Source organism: Podarcis filfolensis (assembly GCF_964270895.1).
Source record: "Podarcis filfolensis genome assembly, chromosome: 4".
Classification (NCBI taxonomy): Eukaryota; Metazoa; Chordata; class Lepidosauria; order Squamata; family Lacertidae; genus Podarcis; species Podarcis filfolensis.
The window spans coordinates 103,180,535-103,203,829 of record NC_139607.1 but is presented as its reverse complement, the minus strand read 5'-3'; the positions used below and the strand labels follow the sequence as shown (position 1 = coordinate 103,203,829).

Genomic DNA, 23,295 nt, shown 5'->3' with positions numbered 1-23,295 from the left:
AGGGGAAAAATAAGGGGGGGAATTACTAATAAAAATATTTTTAAAAACATTTTGAAAGTATGTGTGTGTGTGTGATTACAATCAAGCCGTGTATACATTTTATGAAAATTACAATACATCATAACATCATATAACATAAGCAGGAGTTATTAAAAAAATTAATAAAATAGCGCACTGTCTTTCAAGTTGTGTCTTCCTGGAGTTCCACACCTCTGCTGGGTGGAGAGGAAATGGTCTCTCCTCCTTCATCTCAGCTCCACAGCAGTTGTCTCAATAAGACTTGGCACGCCAGAAGGCGGAACTCAGAGCCCTTTATAACATAAAAACACAATCAAACAAGGAACTTATAGTGCTGGGGAAATAATAATAATAATAATAATAATAATAATAATAATAATAATAATAATAATAATTCAATTCATATGCAACCCTTTATCAGAATTTCCCAGGGCAGTGTACAACATTAAAGGGACAATACAGAACAACAGTGATAAAAACATAATAAAAAGCATCCTGTGAGACAGCTACTAATGCAGCACTCCTTTTAAAACTTGAGGGAGACTCACTGCTCACCTGCTTTTAAGGCCACTATGGGGCTGTGGTGATTCATCCAAGGGAGGCTCCTCTGCTGGCCCTCCGAAAATTCTGACATCGTCCACTCTTTCTCCTGTCACCCACAGCCATAGAATATGAATAGAGTTGTCCTCCCAAACTCTGCCTACCCTCCAACATGTTGCAGAGGGAAATTGGGACCTGCGACTTCTGGGGCCACACTCCTGAATGAGTCACGTAACTCACGCGAGAGCAAGGACCCCCCAAAATGGGCGTTTTTGGGGGCCACAGTTTCACGGGAGCCAAAACAGGCCATCCTGGGAGCCAATCAGAAGCCAGGGTGGCTTCTGGAATTGCAGGACATCCCACTCAAAGCAGGACAGTTGACAGGTATGTGAAGACCTCCAAAGATGGAGAGTCCACAACCCATAGTGCAGGCATCCCCAAACTCGGCCCTCCAGATTTTTTGGGACTACAACTCCCATCATCCCTAGCTAACAGGAGCAGTGGTCAGGGATGATGGGAATTGTAGTCCCAAAACATCTGGAGGGCCAAGTTTGCCTATGACTGCCATAGTCAATATGGCTGCCTTTCCCACGGGCTGAGATGCTTCTGTCCATTTCATCTGCTTAGCCAATCCAGATATTCACGGCCAACAGGTCCCACCCTTGTCTCCAGCAACTCTCTCCCATGGGAATGTCTTGGCCAGGAGGTGGCTCCTGTTGTCACTTCTCTCCCCTTCTTCTCTCTGTGAGAATCAGGGAACGGGAAGGGGAAAGAAACCAAGCTAGAAGATGATCACAGGGGTATTTGGGGGGGGGGCTTGTTAACAGTCCTGTGTGGCACCTTGAAGGCTCTCCGATTGAAATATATGGTGAGTTGAGTGTGGATTTCATGCTCTTTATTCAGCTCACAGTGGTGTGGAGGAATGGAAGTTCCCCCAGAATGTCTGCTTTATATACATTATTTACACAGTGGGCCAAGGGAGACTCAGGAGCCTCTACCTCTGGAGCCCAGCAAGCCACGGCTGCCTCCCGGAAATGAGGTTTTTTCCATCCTAGCCCCAACCCCTGTCCGCCTCTCCGCGATGTTACCTTTGTTACAGGCTTATCCCAACAGGTCTGCAGCCAATTACTTGGAAGGAGGGTTTCGTTTTGACTTCCGCATCCCTGTCTCCAATACACCAGTATCCAGAACCCCTCCTAATCAAAAGTCGGTAATGGAAATGCCCCTTGTTGCTTTTAACAAAATTGAAAAAGAGCGGCGTTTAGGCAGGGTGGCCGGCCCTTTCCCGGCTCCCCCTTTCAAAAAGTTTATAGTTTCCCCTCTTGGCATAGTGCCCAAAAAACTTCCTGGTGAGTTCCGCATGATACACAACCTTTCTTATCCTAGGGGTGGGTCTGTAAACGACGCCATACCGCGGGAGCTTTGTTCAGTTAAATATGCATCCTTGGATGTGGCCATTAAAATGATTAGGGCACTGGGGCCTTATTGGCAAAATGTGACATCGAGTCAGCCTTTCGGCTGCTCCCAGTTCATCCTGAAGATTTTTGGCTGCTTGGATTCAAATTCAGAGATAGCTGGTACTTTGACAAGGCTATGCCCATGGGCTGCTCTGTGGCCTGCGCGGCCTTTGAAACCTTCAGCACATTCATTGAATGGGCCTTCAAAACCACATCTGGTTCCCCTTTTGTGACCCATTACTTAGATGACTATCTTATCATTGGGGCCCCAGACTCCCCCAACTGTGCCCTATCCCTAGCTACATTCATGCGCCTTGCAGCTGACTTTGGCATACCTCTGGCTGCTGACAAGACCGAGGGCCCTTCAACTCTCCTTTCCTACTTGGGTATTGAATTGGACACAATTCGGCAGTCGTCGCGCCTACCGCAAACCAAGTTGGAATCCTTGAAAGTTTTGCTGGAGGCAATGCTTGGGGTTAAGAAGACCACCCTTCACCAGGTGCAATCCCTGTTGGGTCATCTTAATTTTGCATGTAGAGTAGTGGCGCCAGGCCGTGCCTTTTGTGCCCGCCTGGCACGGCTCACAGCCAGGGGGGTAGCCCTCCACCATCACATTAGGATGACAAGGCAGATAAAGGACGATCTGAGGGTTTGGCTTGCATTCCTGCAGGATTATAATGGGGTGTCTTTTTGGCAGAAGTGCCTTAACCCCGGGGCGGAGTTCCAGGTTCATTCTGATGCTTCTGGCCGCTTTGGCTTTGGCGTTTTCTTCAGGGGACATTGGTGCGCCCAGCCGTGGCCATCTTCTTGGCACGCAGCAGGCATTACTCGGGATTTAACCTTTCTGGAGTTCTTTCCTATTCTAGTCGCCATTCGCATCTGGGGAACCCTCTTTTCGAATTCCAGGGTCTGTTTCTGGTCTGACAATCAAGCAGTGGTAAGAGTTATATCTAGGCAGTCAGCAAAGTCCCAGAGGGTCATAAGGGTCCTGCGCCTGTTTGTGCTGGAGTGCCTGCGGCACAATATTTCTTTCACTGCCCGCTTCATACCTGGCCTTAACAATAACATTGCTGATGCCCTGTCTCGTTTCCAGATGGAGCGTTTCCGCGAACTGACACCAGGAGCAGCCCAGTCCCCAGACGCCTTCCCAGACGATCTGTGGGAGATTGGAAGCAAGAAGTAAACCAGGGAGTGTTGGCAGCAATAGCACCCTCCACTAGACGTTCTTATTCCAGGGCCTGGGATGCCTTTGGGCGCTTTCATGGCTCTGTAACACGGCGCGCATCCGAGGAGGAGGTGCTTCAGTTCTTGGTGCTCCTAAAGCGCAACGGCCTTGCCATAAAAACTTTAATGCTTTACAGGGCAACTATTTCTTTCTTTTGTAAATTACGTCACTGGCCAGACCCCTGTGACAGCTTCCATGTCAAGAAGTTACTGGCTGGGTGGCGGCGTGTCATTCCCCCTCGTCAGGATGGCAGGAAGCCTATCACCATAGACATACTTTATCTAATTTGGAAAAAACTACCAGAGATCTGCTAGTCAAATTTCGAAACGCGTCTCTTTTGGGCAGCATTTTCCCTAGCCTTTTTTGGTGCCATGCACATTGGGGAGTGTCTGGCTGGGCCCCTGCAATCAGGGTTGGCAGACAACGACATCAAGTTCTCTGGGCATACGTTGAATGTTAAGATTCGGTCCTCAAAAACTGACCAGTTGCGGAAAGGGGTCACGCTCGTGCTGTCCCCAACGGAACAGGCGGGCCCCTGCCCATATCACGACACACGCCGCTTCTTCAGGGTCCGGCCCCAGTGCAAGGGCCCTTTCTTCATTCACTGAAACACACGCCCGTTGACGCGATCACAATTCACAGCGGTTTTATGCAAAGCCTTATCTGCTTGCGGTGTTAGTCCCCAGGAATATTCGGGCACTCGTTTCGTATCGGGTCTGCTACTTCAGCAGCGATATAGGGTTGGGACCCCGCACACATCAAGACACTGGGCCGCTGGCACTCGACAGCCTACAAAAGTTACATTTGTCCCGGCTCCTCCTCCTTATCACTTGCAATTTAATTGTCTTACAGGTTTGCCCACCATGAAGATCTGGGTGATAGGCCACAGCATTGTCCATTGGGCAGCGGATTATGCACGGTCTCAAAATTGTGGCCTTAACCTTAACATCTACCCCAAGGTATGCTTTTATTGGATGGCCCAGCGGGGCATGCGTTGGCGGAGCTTGATGCCCATGCTGCGTAGTGCCGCAGCGACCCATGATCCTCCAAGGGTCTTGATTATACATGCGGGGGAGAACGATCTAGTGGAGCAAAAAGGCATTGCCCTTACCCTTGCTGCAAGGGCAGATCTAAAAAGCCTGCATGCCTTGTACCCATCAATGACCATCGGCTGGTCCAATCTCCTACCCCGTCTTCACTGGAGGGGGCTTCCAATCCCTCTCACCTCAATTATGCGGTGAGTAAAATTAACAGGGCCATGCGCAACACCATGCACCAATTTGGTGGGTTCCCTATCCCACATCCCACCATCACATCAGATATAGTTGACCTATTCCGGGGGGGCGGGGTGCACCTGACCCCACTGGGCAATGACGTCTGGCTCCACGACTTGCAACAAGCCCTTGGGGACTGGATAGATTGCGGGGTTTGATTGGTCCTCGGTTGTGGGACTTGGCAGCGAGGCCCCTTAGGGCCTCGAGTGGCGGTTCTAGGCCTTGGCAAGGTCTAACATCAAGTTGGGGGGGTGCAGTCATGCTTGCAGGGCCCATTGAAGGGCAAAACCGGGGGTCCCTGGCCCTAGAGCGGCGGCATGTAGGTCAAACTCCCCGGACGAGGTCAGTGGAAGGGCATGGTGTGTAAGTTTGCGCTTTGCAGTCCCCTCTCACTGGGCCTCAACTGCCTGCATATCCTCAGCCAGGCGGGCTGAGAGGGTTACCTGCCAAGGCCTGTGCCAAGTTTCCCACTTCTGAAGCTCAATCAAGTTGTGGCCAATTTGAACCCATACTCTGGTCTCTTGTGTTATCATTTGGGGAAAGGGGTAGGCACCACAGACAGGGTTTAGTGCGTGTGCCCGCAAATGTAAATATCTCTTTTGTTACACTCGATGGGTGTTTGGTGGAGGGCAAAGGGAACCATAAGGAACGCAGGTGGCACTGTGGGTCAAACCACAGAGCCTAGTACTTGCAGATCAGAAGGACGGCGGTTCAAATCCCCGCGACCGGGTGAGCTCCCGTTGCTCAGTCCCTGCTCTTGCCAACCTAGCAGTTTGAAAGCACGTCAAAGAGCAAGTAAATAAATAGGTACCGTTCCGTTGGGAAGGGAAACGGCGTTTCCGTGCACTGCTCTGGTTCGCCAGAAGCGGCTTAGTCATACTGGCCACATGACCCGGAAGCAAGATGAGCGCCGCAACCCCAGAGTCGGCCATGACTGGAACAAATGGACAGGGTCCCTCTACCTTTACAGGGACCATGGGGCGGGGTCCAGGATGCTCAGATTACTGCCACCAGACCTCTCCTTTCATGATGTAACCATGATGTATTAGTGATATAGTTGGGGTCGTAGAACATGGGGATTAGCAGCTGATAAAAGTTTGGGGGCTCTGTTGTTCTGGGCATCCATCTTGTTCCACCTTGTGGCAGGTGGGAGTCCTGCCGCCACAGTCTTCAATCAAGACCAAGCCTACTGGCTGCTCTTTTGCTCTGGTATTCCCGGCTGGTGTCCTTTTTTTTGTGTGCAAGGGAACCCTCAGATTTCTCCATTAACAAAACGTGCCCAAAGCCTTCAAAATGTGCACTTTCCTGCATTTTGCAGCTCAGCAATGTATAGTCCCAGGAGAGGCAGGAACAGCGTGTCTTCCTGTTCCTTCCTCAGCTGAGATCTGGCTGGATGGAGACCTGGGAGCCACCTCTCAATATCTGGAGGGCTGACCCATGGAAGAGGGAGCCAGCTTGTTTTCTCCTGCCCTAGAGGGGAGCACCCAGAATAAGGGACCCAGAGGACCAGAAAGCAGTTTCTTCTGACGGGAAGAGCAGCAGAATCCCTTGGGAGATGGCGGACTCTCCTTCCTTGGAGGTTTTGAAGCAGAGGGTGGATGCTTTGGCTGAGATTCCTGCCTTGCAGGGGGGCTGGAATAGATGACCCTTAGGGCTCCCTCCCATTCTAGGATGAGGTTCCTTCCTTCCTGCAAACCCCTTTTCCCTGCAACCTCTTCCTCCAGTTTCTGGCCAAGGGAGGGAGCGGATCACAGACCAACCAAGAGCGTCCCCTCAAAATGAGCATCTCTGGGATTGTGCAATGCAGGAGAGAAAAGGCAGAGAGGACTGAGCAGGGTGGACTCGGCTCTGCAAGGGTTAAAGGGAACCGAGCTGCATTCCTAGAGAGGACAGGTAGTAAAGGGGGGCCAGGTCCTCCAGAGGAAAAGCCCCTCCCGCCCCTTCCTGCAAGGGGGCAGGTTTGCTTTCCTCTGCTGCAAACGCTGCATTGTTCTCTTCCACAGGGATCTGGTGAGTCCCTTCCTCCCCCCCCCCAAGGGTGCAGTGGGGAGAAGGTGGGGGTCCCAGGGATGCAGGAGAGGGTGGCTCATGGAGGGGCGAGCCCCTGGGAGCAGGGGGTCCTGCCAGGGAGGGGCGAGGTCGCAGGAACTGTCTCCTTCCTTTAGATCTTTTGTGGGGGTGGGAGGTGAGGAGGTTCCCGCCCCCCTTCCAGAAAAAAAATTATTCAGAGCCCCCTGGGAAATCTAGCAGATAGAAATCCAGCTTCTTTAAACAAGGCAATCAGTACGACTTCTGCTGTGTGTGACACGGGTCAGCGTCATTGCACAACAGAGGAAACATGTTTGAATGGTTGCTCCCAAACCTCTTAGTTTGTTTCCCTTCTTTCTTTCTCCTTATTGGCAGAGGAGGCCAGCCAAGCAGATCAAGCCAAGCTTTATGAGGAGCTGGGTATGTTGAGTTGCAGAGGAGGGGACAGAGAGGAGATAGGAGAGCCATGTCACCTGGGGGTAGGATTCCAACCAATGTCTTCAAGCTACAAGAAAGGAGATTCGGACTCAACACTCCTAGTCATTTTTCACGAGGCACCAATGACTCCCTTGTCAATCAGGTCTGACTTCATGCATTGACTGGAAGGAAGGAGCAACCAGGCTGATTCGCCTCGCATTAATCTCTTCGCTTGCCTCCACATTCCCAAAATCTCCCTTCTAGAGGCCTATATCTCCTCCTCCTCCTCCTCCTCCTTTTTTAAAAGATAGCTCAGAGTCTGGGCTGTGGTGCAGTCCTACCCTGGTTCCCAGCAAGACTCATCCATGGATGCTCAGGAAACCTTTTTCTTCTCCTGATATTGTACAGCTTTTGTAACAGAACAATGTAATTGCTTTGTAGGATTTGCTAGAGCTTCTCATTCAGACAGACAGAACTTGGCAGAAGACCAAAGGGTTCCTTCCAATCTCTTAGAGGCTTCCTGAGAGCACAGATGGATGAGCGAGACACAGCTGGCCCTGAAGCAGGAAGAGGCCATGCCATCCAAACTGGGAGCAGTGGGGGATTCTGGGAAAACTCTGTGCAGAAGATCCTGGGTGAGGAGGACATCCTCTGCTCACAGGTGCAGAGCCAGCAGTTGAGGCAGTTCTGCTTCCAGGAGGCCAAGGGACCCCGAGAGGTTTGCAGCCGACTCTACCACCTTTGCCATCAGTGGCTGAAGCCAGAAAGGCACACGAAAGCTGAGATGCTGGACCTGGTGATCTTGGAGCAGTTCCTGGCTGTCCTTCCATCGGAGATGGAGAGCTGGGTGAGGGAATGCGGAGCGGAGACCAGTTCCCAGGCGGTGTCGCTGGCCGAAGGTTTCCTCCTGAGTCAGGCAGAGGAGAGAGAGCAGGCAGAGAGAAAGCAGGTGAGAGAGACTTTCCTCTGGATACTCCCAAGGGGCTCCAAACAGGATGGAGAACATCCCATAATGGTCTGCTGATGACCCATCCTTTTTCTGGGAATGAGATCTAACACCCTTAAAGCTTCTGTCTTTGTCATTCTCTTTCTAATATTTCTCACCTTTCATTTACTGTTTTGAATTCGTATTGTTCTTTCAGAAAAGGGATCATTTTGCAGAAATGGACCTCGATTCCTGTGAGGCAGAGAGGCCTCCGTTGGACACCAGAGAGAGGCCACTGGGTAAGGAGGAAGGTGGCTTTTCTCCATTTGGTCTTGTTCTGTTGGTTTTCCAACTCATCCGAGGGTTCTTTTAATCTTGGGTTCTTTTTTTTGAGGGGTGGGGGTTGGGAACAAGGGTTCAGAGGAGGGGAGATGTACTTCTGCACACCTAACATGAAATGGGCACAAACCTTCAACTGCACTCAGCAGGTAAGGCTTTCTCAAAGCCCACCTGTAGTTAGAGATGTCCTGTTTCCTCTGTGAGAGAAGCAGGCACTCCTAGCATCCTGATTACCTTTTTTCTCTTTTGCAGGTGACAGAATGATGCCGGCAAGACCTCCTGATCCATCTTTTCATGGGGGCAGAAGGGAAGCAGTGGCTGTGGAACCAGATCAGGTCAGGGGAAGCTGCCTTGTGGGGTCAGAGGCCGAGGGATGGAGCAATGTCATGGACTGGTTGGGCACAGAGGAATGGTGGGAGGAAGCAGCCAGGGAACCAGGAAACGAAGACGTCTCAGAGCCCAAGGAGTGGAGGTGGAGGAAGGATTGGCGGTCAGAGGGAGAAGAGGGAGAAGCCTGGGAAGAGGAGGTGTCAGAGGCTGAAGGGGCAACAGGGCTTAGTGAGCTGGGAGAGTCTGTGGCAGAATGCAGTGCAGAATCAGAGGCAGAAGAGGGGGGAGGCGAGTGGGAGAGGAAGGTCGAGAGGCAGAGGTGAGTCAGGATAAGGAGGAACCACCGGGGGTCCCTCTCCTTCTGCCAGAATCCACCCTCCCTGCTTCTCTCAGAGCCAGCAAATGGCTTACAATGGAGGAGCAAAGGCAGGTTGCACACTGGCGCATTGTTTGATCGCTCCCCAGAAACCCCAGAGAGGAGGGGACTTGAAAAGCTGTGGGGAGCCGGGGGCCTTCACTCTCAGCAACTGCTTTTGTGGAGGAAGAGGCTCAGGGAATGAGCTGCTGTTCTCATAAAGCCCGAAACTCAGCCAAGTCTGCGAATATCGTGTTCTTGCTGATAAAGAGTTAAATACAGCTGTGAACTGTGGGATTTCCTGCCCAGATAACTCTGTGACACCAGCCTTCTGAATGTTGGCAGTAGGATTCATCTGTAGTTGCAGTTTTCATGGAATCCTAGAGTTGAAAGGGACAAAAAGGGTCATCAAGTCCCACCCCCTGCATTGCAGGAATCTCAGCTAGATCCTCCAAGACAGATGGCCATCCAGACTAGGCTTCTTGTATTTCTATATTCATCAATGAATGCTAAAATAGGCTTCTAAGCAGCGGACAGACGAGTACAAATAGTGGCCAGGATTCACCTAGCCAGCCCCCTCCGCTGCAAAATGGGGCCTGCCCCCCATTCCTCCCCCTCTCCATGCCCCCATGAACCCCTTGAATTTGGCTCTAGGGCATTTGGGGGGATTCTCCCCAGAACAACTCACGAGGATAGGAGAAAGTGGATCCTTCCATCGGGGAAACTGGAATGCTTGCGAAGGCAGAATAACATAAACATAAGCTGGAGTACCACCTATTTGCAAAAAGACGAATTCCCATAGTTAAAATGCAGAATAAAAGAATTCAATTAAAGTGTTAAAATAGGTACCCATAATTAAAATGTGCAGCAAAGCAATCCTATTGAAATAATACAGCAATTAACAGGAAGGAAATAACAGAGCATTGTGTAGCAGATTATATTTCTGCTGTCACAGAGGAGGACATTTCCCTTTTTCTTTTAGGGTCCAGTGTGCTTTGAAGATGTTGCTGTTCGTTTCACAGACGAGGAGTGGGAGTTGCTGGATCCTGACCAGAGAAGTCTGCATAAGGATGTCATGGAGGAGAATTGGGGGATCGTGGCCTCTCTTGGTAAGGCTCCCTATGGGATTGTCCTAGCTGCCAGGAAATTCAAAAAATACCTCTATGTGACAAACCTCATATATTTTCACAGCACCCCCACAAAACCTGGGAACCTAACACCCCCACAAGAAATAGTAAATTACAGTTTTTTCTGTGAACAATCTTCCTCCAGTTCTGCCTCCCTCTACCACAGTTGGGCTGATCTGAACTGCTCAGGCATCTTAAATGTCAGCTTCAGAGTTGTTCGGAAAGATAAGTAGCTTCTGTCAGGATTTCTGTTTTTGTTTTTGCTGCTGTCAGTCTTGGGTTGACCAAAGAGACGACTGACAATGGAGATGGAGGGGATGCCATGACTGGGCCAAACAACATCTGCCCCAGAGAAGAGCCAGGCTGATTGAATCTCAGGTAGTACTAGCAGTGATAATAATAGCAATGGCTGATTAGAGCGTGTGCAGACGAGGTGCGGGCTCCCCTGGGGGATATCTTCAATTTGTCTCTTGGCACCGGGATATTCCCAGGGGAACTGAAGGAGGCAGTGGTGCACCCGCTCTTAAAGAAAACATCATTAGATCCCTTAGATCTATCCAATTACCGCCCGGTTTCGAATCTTCCATTCCTGGGTAAGGTAATTGAGAGAGCGATTGCTGAACAGCTTGGCAGGTTTCTGAATGAAACATCGCCTCTGGATCCATTCCAGTCCGGCTTCCGCGTTGGTCATGGGACTGAGACGGCTCTGGTCGCCCTAACAGATGATCTCCGCAGGCAGCTGGATCGAGGCGGGTCAGGGCTGCTGATTCTTCTAGACCTGTCAGCAGCCTTCGACATGGTCGATCATGAACTCCTGGACCACCGCCTTGCCGACGTGGGGATCCAGGGCACAGTCCTTCAATGGCTGCGCTCGTTTCTCTCTGGTTGGGGACAGAGGGTGGTGCTTGGGGGGGAATTGTCATCGCGCCACTCCTTGGTGTGTGGAGTGCCTCAGGGTGTGATACTATCCCCGATGCTTTTTAACATCTTTATGCGCCCCCTCGCCCAGCTTGTCTGGAGTTTTGGGCTGGGTTGCCATCAGTATGCCGATGACACCCAACTCTATCTGTTGATGGATGGCCATCCTGACTCGGCCCCAGACACACTGACCAGATGTCTGGAAGCTGTGGCTGGATGGTTATGTGGGAGCCGGTTGAAATTAAATCCTTCAAAGACAGAGGTCCTCTGGCTGGGACGGGACGATATGGGATTGAGGGGGCAACTCCCATCTCTTGCGGGGGCACAATTAGTGCCAGCACCGTCCGTTAAGAGTTTGGGTGTAATCTTCGATACCTCCCTTTCCATGGAGGCGCAGATTGCAGCTATAACAAAGGCGGCATTTTTTCCATCTTTGCCAAGCTAAGCAGTTGGCCCCTTATCTCTCTCGCCCTGACCTAGCCACTGTGATCCACGCGACGGTCACCTCCAGACTGGATTACTGTAACTCGCTCTACGTGGGGCTGCCCTTGAGACTGACCCAGAAACTCCAGCGGGTGCAGAATGCTGCGGCGAGACTCCTTATGGGGTCTTTACTGCAAGATCACATTCATCCGGTACTATACCAGCTGCACTGGCTCCCGGTGGAGTACAGGATCAGGTTTAAGGTGCTGGTTTTAACCTTTAAAGCCCTATACTGCCTAGGGAGACTTCCGGGTTGGTGCCTCCGGTAATGGCGGAATTCCTCTGATCGGGAGTAATTTGCCCCGTGGGAATTTGGGTCTGGCCGCCATGGCGAAGGCGGAGACCTGCAAGAAATCACAGGCGGGAGAAGCCTGTGAGCGTGGGATTCGGCGGGCACCTTTTGCGCCTCCCCTACTCGCAGGGAAACCCGGTTTCGGGGATCCAGAGCGAAGTGGGGTGAGCAGCGCGGTGCTTCAAATTGTCTGCTTCTTCCACGGAGCGAAGCCGCATAGCTGTTGCTGGAGAGCACTGACTTTTTCCTGTGGACAATTTGACTCCAAAGTAATTACCCGTGAGTAGAGCTGAAGTGGGAGAATTGGATTTTAAACGTTTAATTTGGCATCGAAATGGGGAGGTTCAATACAGGAAGTCCGCCTTCCCTATTTGTAAATAGACTGAGGCAAGGAGGCTGCAAACTGAAGTCTTGGAAAGCCTTCTGTAAAAGACTAAATTTCCATCGGTAAAGAGCATAAAACCCCCCTTGGAGGCAGGAGAAGAGGGGGGGAAGTTGCGGACTGAGTATGCCTACAGGAGAGAGTGAAGAGAGTTAAAATACCGCCGCTCTGACCTTGGAAACGGGCTGCTAGCAGGACTGACGTTTTGGAATGTTCATTGACAGCACTTAGAACGTTCCTTGACAGCTAGCAAAATAAGAGAAATACATTTTTTCTACTGTCTCCGGCTGCTTCTAAAAAGGAGTAAAAAGTAACTGAAAACTGAAACTAACTTTGGATTGTATGAGTTGCGTTTAAAGGGGACATTATTGACTATTATAAATAGAAACTGTTTCCCCCTAGTGGAAATCTCTGAAATTGGTTGCTTTATAAGAGCTGGGCTAGGGGAATTTCCAGCTGCAAGATAAAAAATTGTGAGACTCTGGGATTGACCTTGAATCTCTTAAGTGTTATGGCAAATGGAAAGGAAAAAACAGACGAAATGTCGACAGAAGAGGCCTTAGTGGTCGCATTAGTGAAAATTAACGATTCGCTGGAACAGCTTCACAAGAAAACAGACGTGATAAATGTGAAAGTTGATGCTGCAAATATTAAAATCGACTTAATTGTAGAAAGTTTAAATAATCTGGGACAAAAGGTGAACACCAATACAGAAACCGTCCAGAAATTGATACAGGAATCTACTTTGATACGGCAAACTGCGGATGAAGTCAGGGAGAAAACCCTTGTTGCTGAATGTAAAGCAATACAACTGGAGAGAGAGAGAGTCCCATCCATTCAAAGGCAACTCGATGAACATAAGCTGACATTTGTTATGATGGAACTTAAAGAAAAACAGACGAATTTGAGGACCAGAGCCCTACCTGAATTGGGAAAGGAAAGCTTGACAGAGTTTCAGGAGGAGACAGGACTAACATCGGTTGAGAAAGAGAGGCATTTGGGGGTCAGTAGGACCGCCAAAAATGTGAATCTATTTAAGGATAACTGTGAGGGACGTTGGATTGAAGAGAAGGGGGATTGGGAAATATGGATAAATCTGAAGTTGTTATTGTTGGGACGAGTTGTGGTGGGGATGAGGGTTGCTGTGTTGCCAGGGGTGTTGCTTTCGTTTCAAACAGTGCAAGTTTTGGATGGGAGGGATTGTTTCAGGAGGTGGCAGAGGGATGTTTCTAGATTTGTTTGGCAGGGCAGGAAGCCTCGAGTAAAATTTAAGATATTGACGGATGCCAAAGAAGGAGGTGGACTTGCCCTGCCAGACTCCTAAACTTTGTTGTGAACCATCTGCTTTTTGCTGGCTGAGAGAATGGCTGCTTCTTGAAAGCACTGAAGTGCTGGATAATGGCAGATGAAGTTGATGGACTATATGGAATTGGCAGAAATGACTGGCAAGATCCGAGACCAGGGAGAAGAGTCGGTGGAAGAAGACTGGGGAAAGTTTAAAGACTATTTATAGAAATATTGTAAAATCAATGAATGTTAGAAGAATGTTGGAATGAAGTTATATGGCTTTAGTAGAAATGTTATAAGGAATTAAGTATAAATAGATTAATAGAGTATTAAAGGAAAAATAAGGTTAAAATGTGTTAAGATAATTATAGGATAGAAAACGGGAAGATTGAAAGGAATTGCTGAAATAATTAATAGAAGTGGAATACAAAAAGGGAGGTGTGAGGAGGCCGTGGAAATATGTGAAAGAAAGATAAGATATTGAAATTTTTTTCTTCTTTTTTTTGATGTGTTTTTAAATTGTTTTTGTTTTGTCTTGTTAGTTTAATGTTTTAGTGTTATGTAGTGTTTTTGTATTGTAATGTACTGTTTTTTCTTTTTTTTGTAAGTGTTTAAATTGTTGTAAAAGTAATAAATATTATTTAAAAAAATAAAAAAATAAAGCCCTATACGGCCTAGGACCCTCGTACCTACGGGACCACCTCTCCTCGTATGCCCCATAGAGGAACCTACGGTCTGCAAATAAAAACATCCTGAAGGTCCCAGGCCACAGAGAGGTTAGGCTGGCCTCAACTAGAGCCAGGGCTTTCTCGGCTGCGGCTCCAATCTGGTGGAATGCTCTGTCACAAGAGACTAGGGCCCTGCGGGACCTGACATCTTTCCGCAGGGCCTGCAAGACAGAGTTGTTCCACCAGGCTTTGGGTCAGGGCGCAGCCTAACTCCCTCCTCTGGCAACCTGCATAGAATTTTGCTTAACGGTTGCCATCAATTTGATTTTAATTAATTTTTATAATGAAATGTTTTTAGAATGTTGGATTATTTGATTGTTTGATTATTTGATTGTTGTTAGCTGCCCTGAGCCCGGCTTCGGCTGGGGAGGGCGGGATATAAATAACATTTATTATTATTATTATTATTATTATTATTATTATTATTATTTATTTATACCCTGACCATCTGGTTGGGTTGCCCCAGCCAATCTGGGAAGTTTCCAACACATATACAGTCGTACTTCTGGTTGCGAATGGGATCCATTCCGGAGTTCCGGCCAGATAACGAGGTTTTCGCAACCCGAAGATCACTGTTCTGTGCATGCGTATGGATTTGCCACTTTCATCAGCTGAAGTTTATATAACGTGAGGCTTACGTAACTCGAGGTGCTACTGTAAAAACATGAAACAGTAATAATAACAATCTAATCCAATGCAAAAAGTACAAAAATTTTACAAAAAGTACAAATTTTTTAAAATGAGTAACTTACTTCAAACAAAGCAACATTCAACCAACGATTAGAATCCAGTAATAAATACATTGGTTTATTACAAATAACAAAGGTAATGAACACTGCCTTCTCTACAACAAATCTAATGAGCATTATTCCTTAACTGGGGGCTCCATTTGTTCCTGAGGCTCTAATCCCTTTTTCTCTCCATTGCAGATTGTGATGAATTGGAAATCAAGATCAAAGGTGACCACAACACAATCTGCAGAGTGGAGAAGGCACGTAAAAATTTGGAATGTGGAAAGAGCTGCAGTCAGAGCTCCCATTCCAGTTCCCATCAACTAAATCTCATTGGAAAGAAACCCTATCGGTGCATTGAATGTGGAAAGATATTCAGTATGAGCTCCTCTCTCACTTCCCATCAAAGAATTCATACAGGGGAGAAACGCTATCAGTGTGTGGAATGTGGAAAGAGCTTCAGTAGAAGCTCCGATCTCACTAAACATCAAAGAATTCATACAGGGGAAAAACCCTATCAGTGTGTGGAATGTGGAAAGAGCTTCAGTCACAGCCACAATCTCACTTCCCATCAAAGAATTCATACAGGGGAGAAACCCTATCAGTGTGTGGAATGTGGAAAGAGCTTCAGTAGAAGCTCCGATCTCATTAAACATCAAATAATTCATACAGGGGAGAAACCCTATCAGTGTGTGGAATGTGGAAAGAGCTTCAATAGAAGCTCCACTCTCACTAAACATCAAAGAATACATACAGGGGAGAAACCCTATCAGTGTGTGGAATGTGGAAAGAGCTTCAGTAGCAGTTTAGATTGCACTTCCCATCAAAGAATTCACATAGGGGAGAAACCCTATCAGTGCATGGAATGTGGAAAGAGCTTCAGTAGAAGCTCCGATCTCACTAAACACCAAAGAATTCATACAGGGGAGAAACCATATAAATGCTTTGAATGTGGAAAGAGCTTTAGTAAGAGCTGCACTCTCACTTCCCATCAAAGAATTCATACAGGGGAGAAACCGTATCAGTGTGTGGAATGTGGTAAGAGTTTCAGTCGGAACTCCTCTCTCACTTCCCATCAAAGAATTCATACAGGGGAGAAACCCTATCAGTGCCTGGAATGTGGAAAGAGTTTCAGCCAGAGAGGCCATCTGAATACCCATCAAAGAATTCATACAAGGACAGAACATTTTTAATGTATGCAACAACAGCAGCAAGAATACTTCTCGCCAAGTATTGGAAGACACAAGATTTACCCACCGTGGAAGAATGGCAGATGCAAGTGATCGACTACATGGAGATGGCTGAAATGACTGGCAGAATCCAGGACCAGGGAGAAGAACTGATGGAAGAGGATTGGAAAAAGTTTAAGGACTATTTACAAAAATATTGCAAAATGTTTGAGTGTTAACATGATGTGGGAAGTGAAGGTAACAGGGCATGTGGGATTTGGTTAAATGTGAACGAAAAGAATAATTTCAAAAAGGAGAAGGGGGCTATGAACAGAATAAAATTATGTCTTAGTATATAAGATGAGGAATGGGCTAAGATAACGAAAACTTGGGACATAATAATTAGAAAAATATAATTGTAAGCATGGCTTGAATAAGGGTTTGAACTTGCTGAATTAGATTGGAATAAAGAGGAACACAAAAAAGGGAGATGTGAGGAGGTCAGGACAGAGGGACATGGAATTTTGTAACTTTTTAAAGTGGATTTTTCTTTTTTCTATTCTTCTTTTTTGCTATATATTTTTGTTTTTTGATTTTTCTGTGGGCTTTAATAAATGGAATGATCTATGTGAAATGATGAACTTTTTGTTTTGTAAAACTTTAATAAACATTTATTTAAAAAAAACAACAAAGAATTCATACAAGGGAGAATCACGGAATTGTAGAATTTTTGAGCTTGAAGTGATCCCTGGTGCAATCTATTCCACCCCTTGTGATGCTGGCATAGCAAGTAAAGCATCCATGACAGATGACCATCCAACTTCATTTGAAAACCTCAAAGAATGGAAATTCCAGAACTCCCAAGGGAGTCCAATCCACTAACAGCTCTTGCTGTCAAAAAGTTCTTCCGCATGTTTAGTCAGTCTTTTTTAAAAACAAAACAAAACTTGAAGGCATTGGTTTGTGTCCTACCCTGTGGAGCAGGCGTCCTATTGGGAAGACCCAGTTCTCTGAGTGCATGTTCTGGAAGTTGGGCAATAGGGGCAGTACAGGATTCCTTTTGGTGTACCGACCTCCCCACTGCACCAAGGATTCCCTGCCCAAGCTGCTCCAGGTCGTGGCGGATGTTCTCCTGGAGACACCTAGTTTGGTTGTCCTAGGGGATTTTAACATCCACACCGACACGACCTTACAAGGGGCCGCTTGGGACTTTGTGGAAAGCATGGCCTCCATGGGGCTTTCCCTGAATATGTTTGGCCCAACTCATAGTCACGGACATGCCTTAGACCTGGTGTTCACCTCTATGGATGTTGGTTATCTGACACTTAAGTAAAAGTGAAACTAAAGAATTGCCATGGTCAGATCACTTCCTGGTGCAACTGGACTTCTCCGCGAACCTTCCCCTCTTCAGGGAAGTGGGACCGATTCAGATGGTCCGCCCCTTAATGGATCCAAATGGTTTCCAGAGAGCGGTAGGGGATGCTTTATCCCATGTTGATGGCCTTTCAGCTGATTCCCTGGTGGCCCGCTGAAATGTGGAGTTAACCAGGGCTATTGACTGTTTGGCTCCGAAGCGCCCTCTCCGATTGCATGGAGCCCGGACAGCCCCGTGGTTTTCTTTGGAGCTGAGGGTGATGAAACAATCGCTGAGACGGCTACAGTGCCGGTGGCGGATAACCCATTCTGAATCTGAGCGGACACGGGCTAGAGCTCAATTTTGAGCCTACCAAGTGCTGATAGTGACAGCAAAGAAGACTTTCTTCACCGCCTCTATTACATCTGCGGAAAACAGCAGCAGGAGACTCTTTCAGGTGGTTCACAATTTAACAGAACCACCTGCTCCAGTAGGGCCCAGTACAGGCCACATGATCTCCTGCAATGATTTTGCAAAGTTTTTTGCAGACAAAGTCGCTCCGATTCGAGAAGACGTAGACTCCACCGTGGGAGCAGGGCCGGGGCAGGAGAGTGCTAGAGTCCTGTCTAGTCAAGGTATGTGGGATCAATTCCAATCTGTTACCCCCGAAGATGTGGACAGGCTGCTTGGACGAGTGAAACCAACCACTTGTCTCCTTGATCCTTGTCCATCCTGGCTTATAAAAGCTAGCCGGAATGGGCTTCGTGGGGTGGTGAATGCTTCCCTTTAAACTTTACTATGAATCAGCAGCTTTTTGCTGGTTGAAAGAATGGCTACTTCTTGAAAACACAGACATTTTGGATTTGGAAGGTTTTAACAACGTATTTGGATGGCATGCATATCTGTGGTATGACAAGGTCAAAGCGCATAAAGCGTTTAAAAACCATATTGTTAGGAAAGCATTGTTTAATGTTTGGATAAGATATAAGGACTTATTGGAAAATAAAACCCTAAGGTGGCTGTCACCGATGGAAGTGAAAGCTCAGAAAAAGCTCAATATGGAGGTCAAATGGCCGAAATATTGGGAAATTTTGGAACAAGATGGAGATAGACTGAAATTGCAGAGTTTTGAGAAACTAAAGAACAAAGTGCGAGACTGGCTTCATTATTATCAGATAATGGAGGCATATAATTCGGACAAGAAAATTGGCTTCCAGGTGGAAAAATCAAAATTAGAAACAGAACTGTTAGAACCCAAAACTAAGATTTTGTCAAAGATGTATAACTTGCTGTTGAAATGGAATACTCAGGATGAAACGGTGAAATCTGCTATGATTAAATGGGCACAAGATGTTGGACATAACATAATGATGGCTGACTGGGAACAGTTATGGACCACAGGTATGAAGTTTATGGCATGCAATGCCCTAAGAGAGAATATTATGAAAATGATATACAGGTGGTACATGACACCAGTCAAGCTTGCGAAAATTTATCACTTGCCCGATAATAAATGTTGGAAATGTAAAGAAACTGAAGGTACATTCTTTCACCTTTGGTGGACGTGCCCAAGGATTAAGGCTTTCTGGGAGACGATTTATAATGAATTGAAAAAGGTATTTAAATATACCTTCTTGAAGAAACCAGAGGCCTTTCTCCTGGGCATAGTCGGCCAATCGGTGTCAAAGAAGGATAGAACATTCTTTATGTACACTACAACAGCAGCAAGAATACTTATTGCAAAGTATTGGAAGACACAAGACATACCCACTCTGGAAGAATGGCAGATGAAGGTGATGGACTACATGGAATTGGCGGGAATGACTGGCAGAATCCGAGACCAGGGAGAAGAGTCGGTGGAAGAAGACTAGAAGAAATTTTAAGACTATTTACAGAAATATTGCAAAATTAATGAATGCTAGAATGATGTTGGAGTGAAATTAAGTGCTTTCTAGCTGTAATGGTATAAAAGAATATGAAAAAATGGTTTTTTAATAGGTAAAAATTTAATGCTATAATGATTTAAGATTAAAAAGATCAGGATAAAATAAAGTGGGAAAGGAATTGCGGAACTAAATAAATTGAACTGGAATACAAAAAAGGGAGGTATGAGGAGGTCCGGGAAACAAGTAAATGAAAAATAAGTGATGAAAAGATTGAATTGTTTTTAACTATTTTTATTTTGTTTTTGTTTTTTTCGTTTTCATTTTGTAATACTGTAAAAACCTTAATAAAAATTTATATATATAAAAAAAACTATCGCCCAGTCTCAAATCCTCCATTCTTGGGCAAGGTGATTGAGCGAATGGTTGCTGAACAACTCCAGGCACGCCTGGAGGAAGCGAACCATTTGGATCCCTTCCAGACGGGATTCAGGTCTCAGCATGGGACTTGAAACTGCCTTGGTCGCACTGGTTGATGATCTCTGGCGGGCTATGGACAAAGGTGAGAGCTGTTTCCTAGTTCTGCTGGATCTCTCAGTGGCGTTTGATACCATCGACCATAACATCCTTCTGGACCATCTTGAGGGGCTGGAAGCTGGGGGCACTGTCATACAGTGGTTCCGCTCCTTCCCCCTGGGCTGTGTTCAGCCTGGGAGTCATTTTGGACTCACAGCTGTCCATGAATGCACAGGTCAAATCTGTGTCCAGGGCAGCTGTTTACCAGCTCCAACTGGTACGCAGGCTGAGACCCTATCTGCCTGCGGACTGCCTCGCCAGATTGGTGCATGCTCTGCTTATCTCCCGCTTGGACTACAGCAATGCGCTCTACAATGGGATACCTTTGAAGTTCTACCCAGATACTGAGGTCCAGCACCGAGGGCCTTCTGGAGGTTACCTCACTGTGAGAAGCTAAGTTACAGGGAACCAGCCAGAGGGCCTTCTCAGTAGTGGCGCCCTCCCTGTGGAACGCCCTCCCACCAGATGTCAAAGAGAACAACAACTACCAGACTTTTAGAAGACATCTGAAGGCAGCCCTGTTTAGGGAAGCTTTTAATGTTTGATGTGTTAGTATTTTAATATTTTATTGGAAGCCGCCCAGAGTGGCTGGGGAAGCCCAGCCAGGTGGGCGGGGTATAACTAATAAATAATAATAATAATTATCATTTTATTTTCTTACTCCTGTAGTAACCTATGTTATCCATCATTTGAGAACCACGATATTGTTCTCCCTTTGGTCTTCTTTCATTTTTATCACAGTCTTTGAACTCTAATACTTTGAAGGAGCGAGGTTTTAATTTCATGAAGTGAGGCAGCTCATCCTCTATTAACAGTCGTAGCTGAGATAGGAAGTCCATGTTGAGGGTCTGGAGAGAGTCTTCAGACGGGAGTTAATCTGGAGGGAGAAGCTGTGGGAAGACTCTTCTTCTGGGGTCTCCTTCCATTCGGGAAGGGAGAGATTTTCTAGGAAAAGGAGATTTCTGAGTCAGTAGAAAGGACTCAGAGGATCCCCTGGGTCTGGCATACAAAGGAAAATACCTCGGGAGTGGGACTGCTAAGAGAGAGGGGAACCGAGGAAAAGTGGCCCCTCGCTCACGGACCAAAGTATAAAGCCATGAAGGAAGCTGGGCTGTCCTGTCATAACTAAGGAAGGGAATGAGAGAGAAGCAGCAGAAACAGAGTTGAGCCTTTTAGCATTTATTCTGGATACCTGAAGTGTAACAACTGATTATGAGAGGAGGGAGTTTAAGAGAAGCTGTGTCTGTACAGTGGTACCTCGGGTTAAGTACTTAATTTGTTCTGGAGGTCTGTTCTTAACCGGAAACTGTTCTTAACCTGAAGCACCACTTTAGCAAATGGGGCCGCTGGAGCATGATTTCTGTTCTCTTCCTGAAGCAAAGTTCTTAACTCGAGGTACTATTTCTGGTGTAGCGGAGTCTGTAGCCTGAAGCGTATGTAACCTGAAGCATTTGTAACACAAGGTACCACTGTAGTACCTTGTTTAATCCTGTGACATTTAGATGAAGTAATAAGTTAACGTCTACCTGACAGTGGCCTTCCAGAATCCGATTCAGAGCCAAATTTGGAGACATATGTGACACAGACAATTTCAGAATGGCTGGGAGAAAGCAAAGATTGGTTGGATGGGCTTTCAGAGAGCTGTTTCAGAATTAGATCGTGTGAAAATTGTGAACGGAGGCAGTTAGGAGATGTTTTATTAACACTAGTAACAAAAAGAGTGAAGGACGCAATCCTTCAGAACAGTTTTTGAAAAAAATCATGTGGTTGCCAGACAGAAAGTAGATATCTTTAGAGAGATTCCACTGAAATTGAGACTTAGAAGAACCAAATATAGATATTTAACAATAGCACTCAGAAGAGCTGACATTATATATAAATGGGAATTCCCAGAGGGCATTTCCTTTACATACACCAAAAGGAGATACAGGGTAACATCAGAATTTCAGAGAGTCCTTTGACAAATACAAGAGAGACTTAGATTCCAACTGCTGAAAGGCACATACGGTATTCTGTTAGAATGGGGGATGAAAGAGTGTGTTTGTGTGTTTTTACAATCAAGCAATGTATACATTTTATGAAAATTACAATACATCATAACATCATATAACATAAGCAGGAGTTATTAAAAAAATTAATAAAATAGCGCACTGTCTTTCAGGTTGTGTCTTCCTGGAGTTCCACACCTCTGCTGGGTGGAGAGGAAATGGTCTCTCCGCCTTCATCTCAGCTCTACAGCAGTTCTCTCAAAAGGACTTGGCACTCCAGAAGGCGGAACTCAGAGCCCTTTATAACATAAAATCATCATCAAACAAGGAACTTATGGTGCTGGGGAAGTAGTAGTAGTAGTAGGAGCAGTAGTAGCAGTAGTAGTATTTATTCAATTTATATACCCCCCTTTATCAGAATATACCAGGGCGGTGTACAACATTAAAAGGACAATACAGAACAACAATGATAAAAACATAATAAAAAGCATCCTGTGAGACAGCCTAGTAATGCAGCACTCCTTCTAAAACCTGAGGGAGACTCACTGCTCACCTGCTTTTAAGGCCACTAGGGGGCTGTGGTGATTCATCCAAGGGAGGCTCCTCTGCTGGCCCTCTGAAGATTCTGACATCCTCCACTCTTTCTCCTGTCACCCACAGCCATAGAATATGAATAGAGTTGTCCTCCCAAACTCTGCCTACCCTCCAACATGTTGCAGAGGGAAATTGGGACCTGCGACTTCTCGGGCCACGCTCCTGAATGAGTCACGTAACTCACGCGAGAGCAAGGACCCCCCAAAATGGGCGTCTTTTGGGGCCACAGTTTCACGGGAGCCAAAACAGGCCATCCTGGGAGCCAATCAGAAGCCAGGGTGGCTTCTGGAATTGCAGGACATCCCACTCAAAGCAGGACAGTTGACAGGTATGTGAAGACCTCCAAAGATGGAGAGTCCACAACCCATAGTGCAGGCATCCCCAAACTCGGCCCCCCGCATGTTTTGGGACTACAACTCCCATCATCCCTAGCTAACAGGACCAGTGGTCAGGGATGAAGGGAATTGTAGTCGCAAAACATCTGGAGGGCTTAGTTTGCCTATGCCTGCCATAGTCCATATGGCTGCCTTTCCCACTGGCTGAGATGCTTCTACCCATTTCATCTGCTTAGCCAATCCAGATATTCAGGGCCAACAGGTCCCACCCCTGCCTCCAGCAATCTCTTTTGTTACACTCAATGGGTGTTTGGTGGAGGGCAAGGGGAACCATAGGGGCAGGGTCCAGGATGCTCAGATTCCTGCCACCAGACCTCCCCTCTGAGGTCCCCCCAGGGCACCTGCTCAGCTGAGAGGAGGGTGTCATTGCACAGGTAGCAAATCAGCTGCTGCTCCGTCCCTTGAGGGATTCCCTCCCTCACTTAATTGGCCAAATATTTCAAAAGGGCATCACCTGCCACTATATAAACCCTCACACCC

General features: G+C 47.0%; 1 protein-coding gene across 1 annotated transcript in view; it reads left to right on the top strand.

The window, feature by feature from the left end:
- The window catches only part of LOC310761882 (uncharacterized protein), a gene marked incomplete at its 3' end in the record, with an annotated part of 35,382 nt that extends 19,333 nt beyond the window's left edge, over window positions 1-16,049 (top strand). The window contains exons 3-7 of the mRNA XM_083612081.1: window positions 7,401-7,908; window positions 8,102-8,183; window positions 8,476-8,558; window positions 9,891-10,017; window positions 15,055-16,049. Of these exons, the coding sequence (XP_083468207.1) occupies window positions 7,492-7,908; window positions 8,102-8,183; window positions 8,476-8,558; window positions 9,891-10,017; window positions 15,055-16,049 (1,704 nt within the window). The 5' untranslated portion in view covers window positions 7,401-7,491. The remainder of the gene's footprint in view (window positions 1-7,400; window positions 7,909-8,101; window positions 8,184-8,475; window positions 8,559-9,890; window positions 10,018-15,054) is intronic.
- Window positions 16,050-23,295: the final 7,246 nt, after the last annotated feature.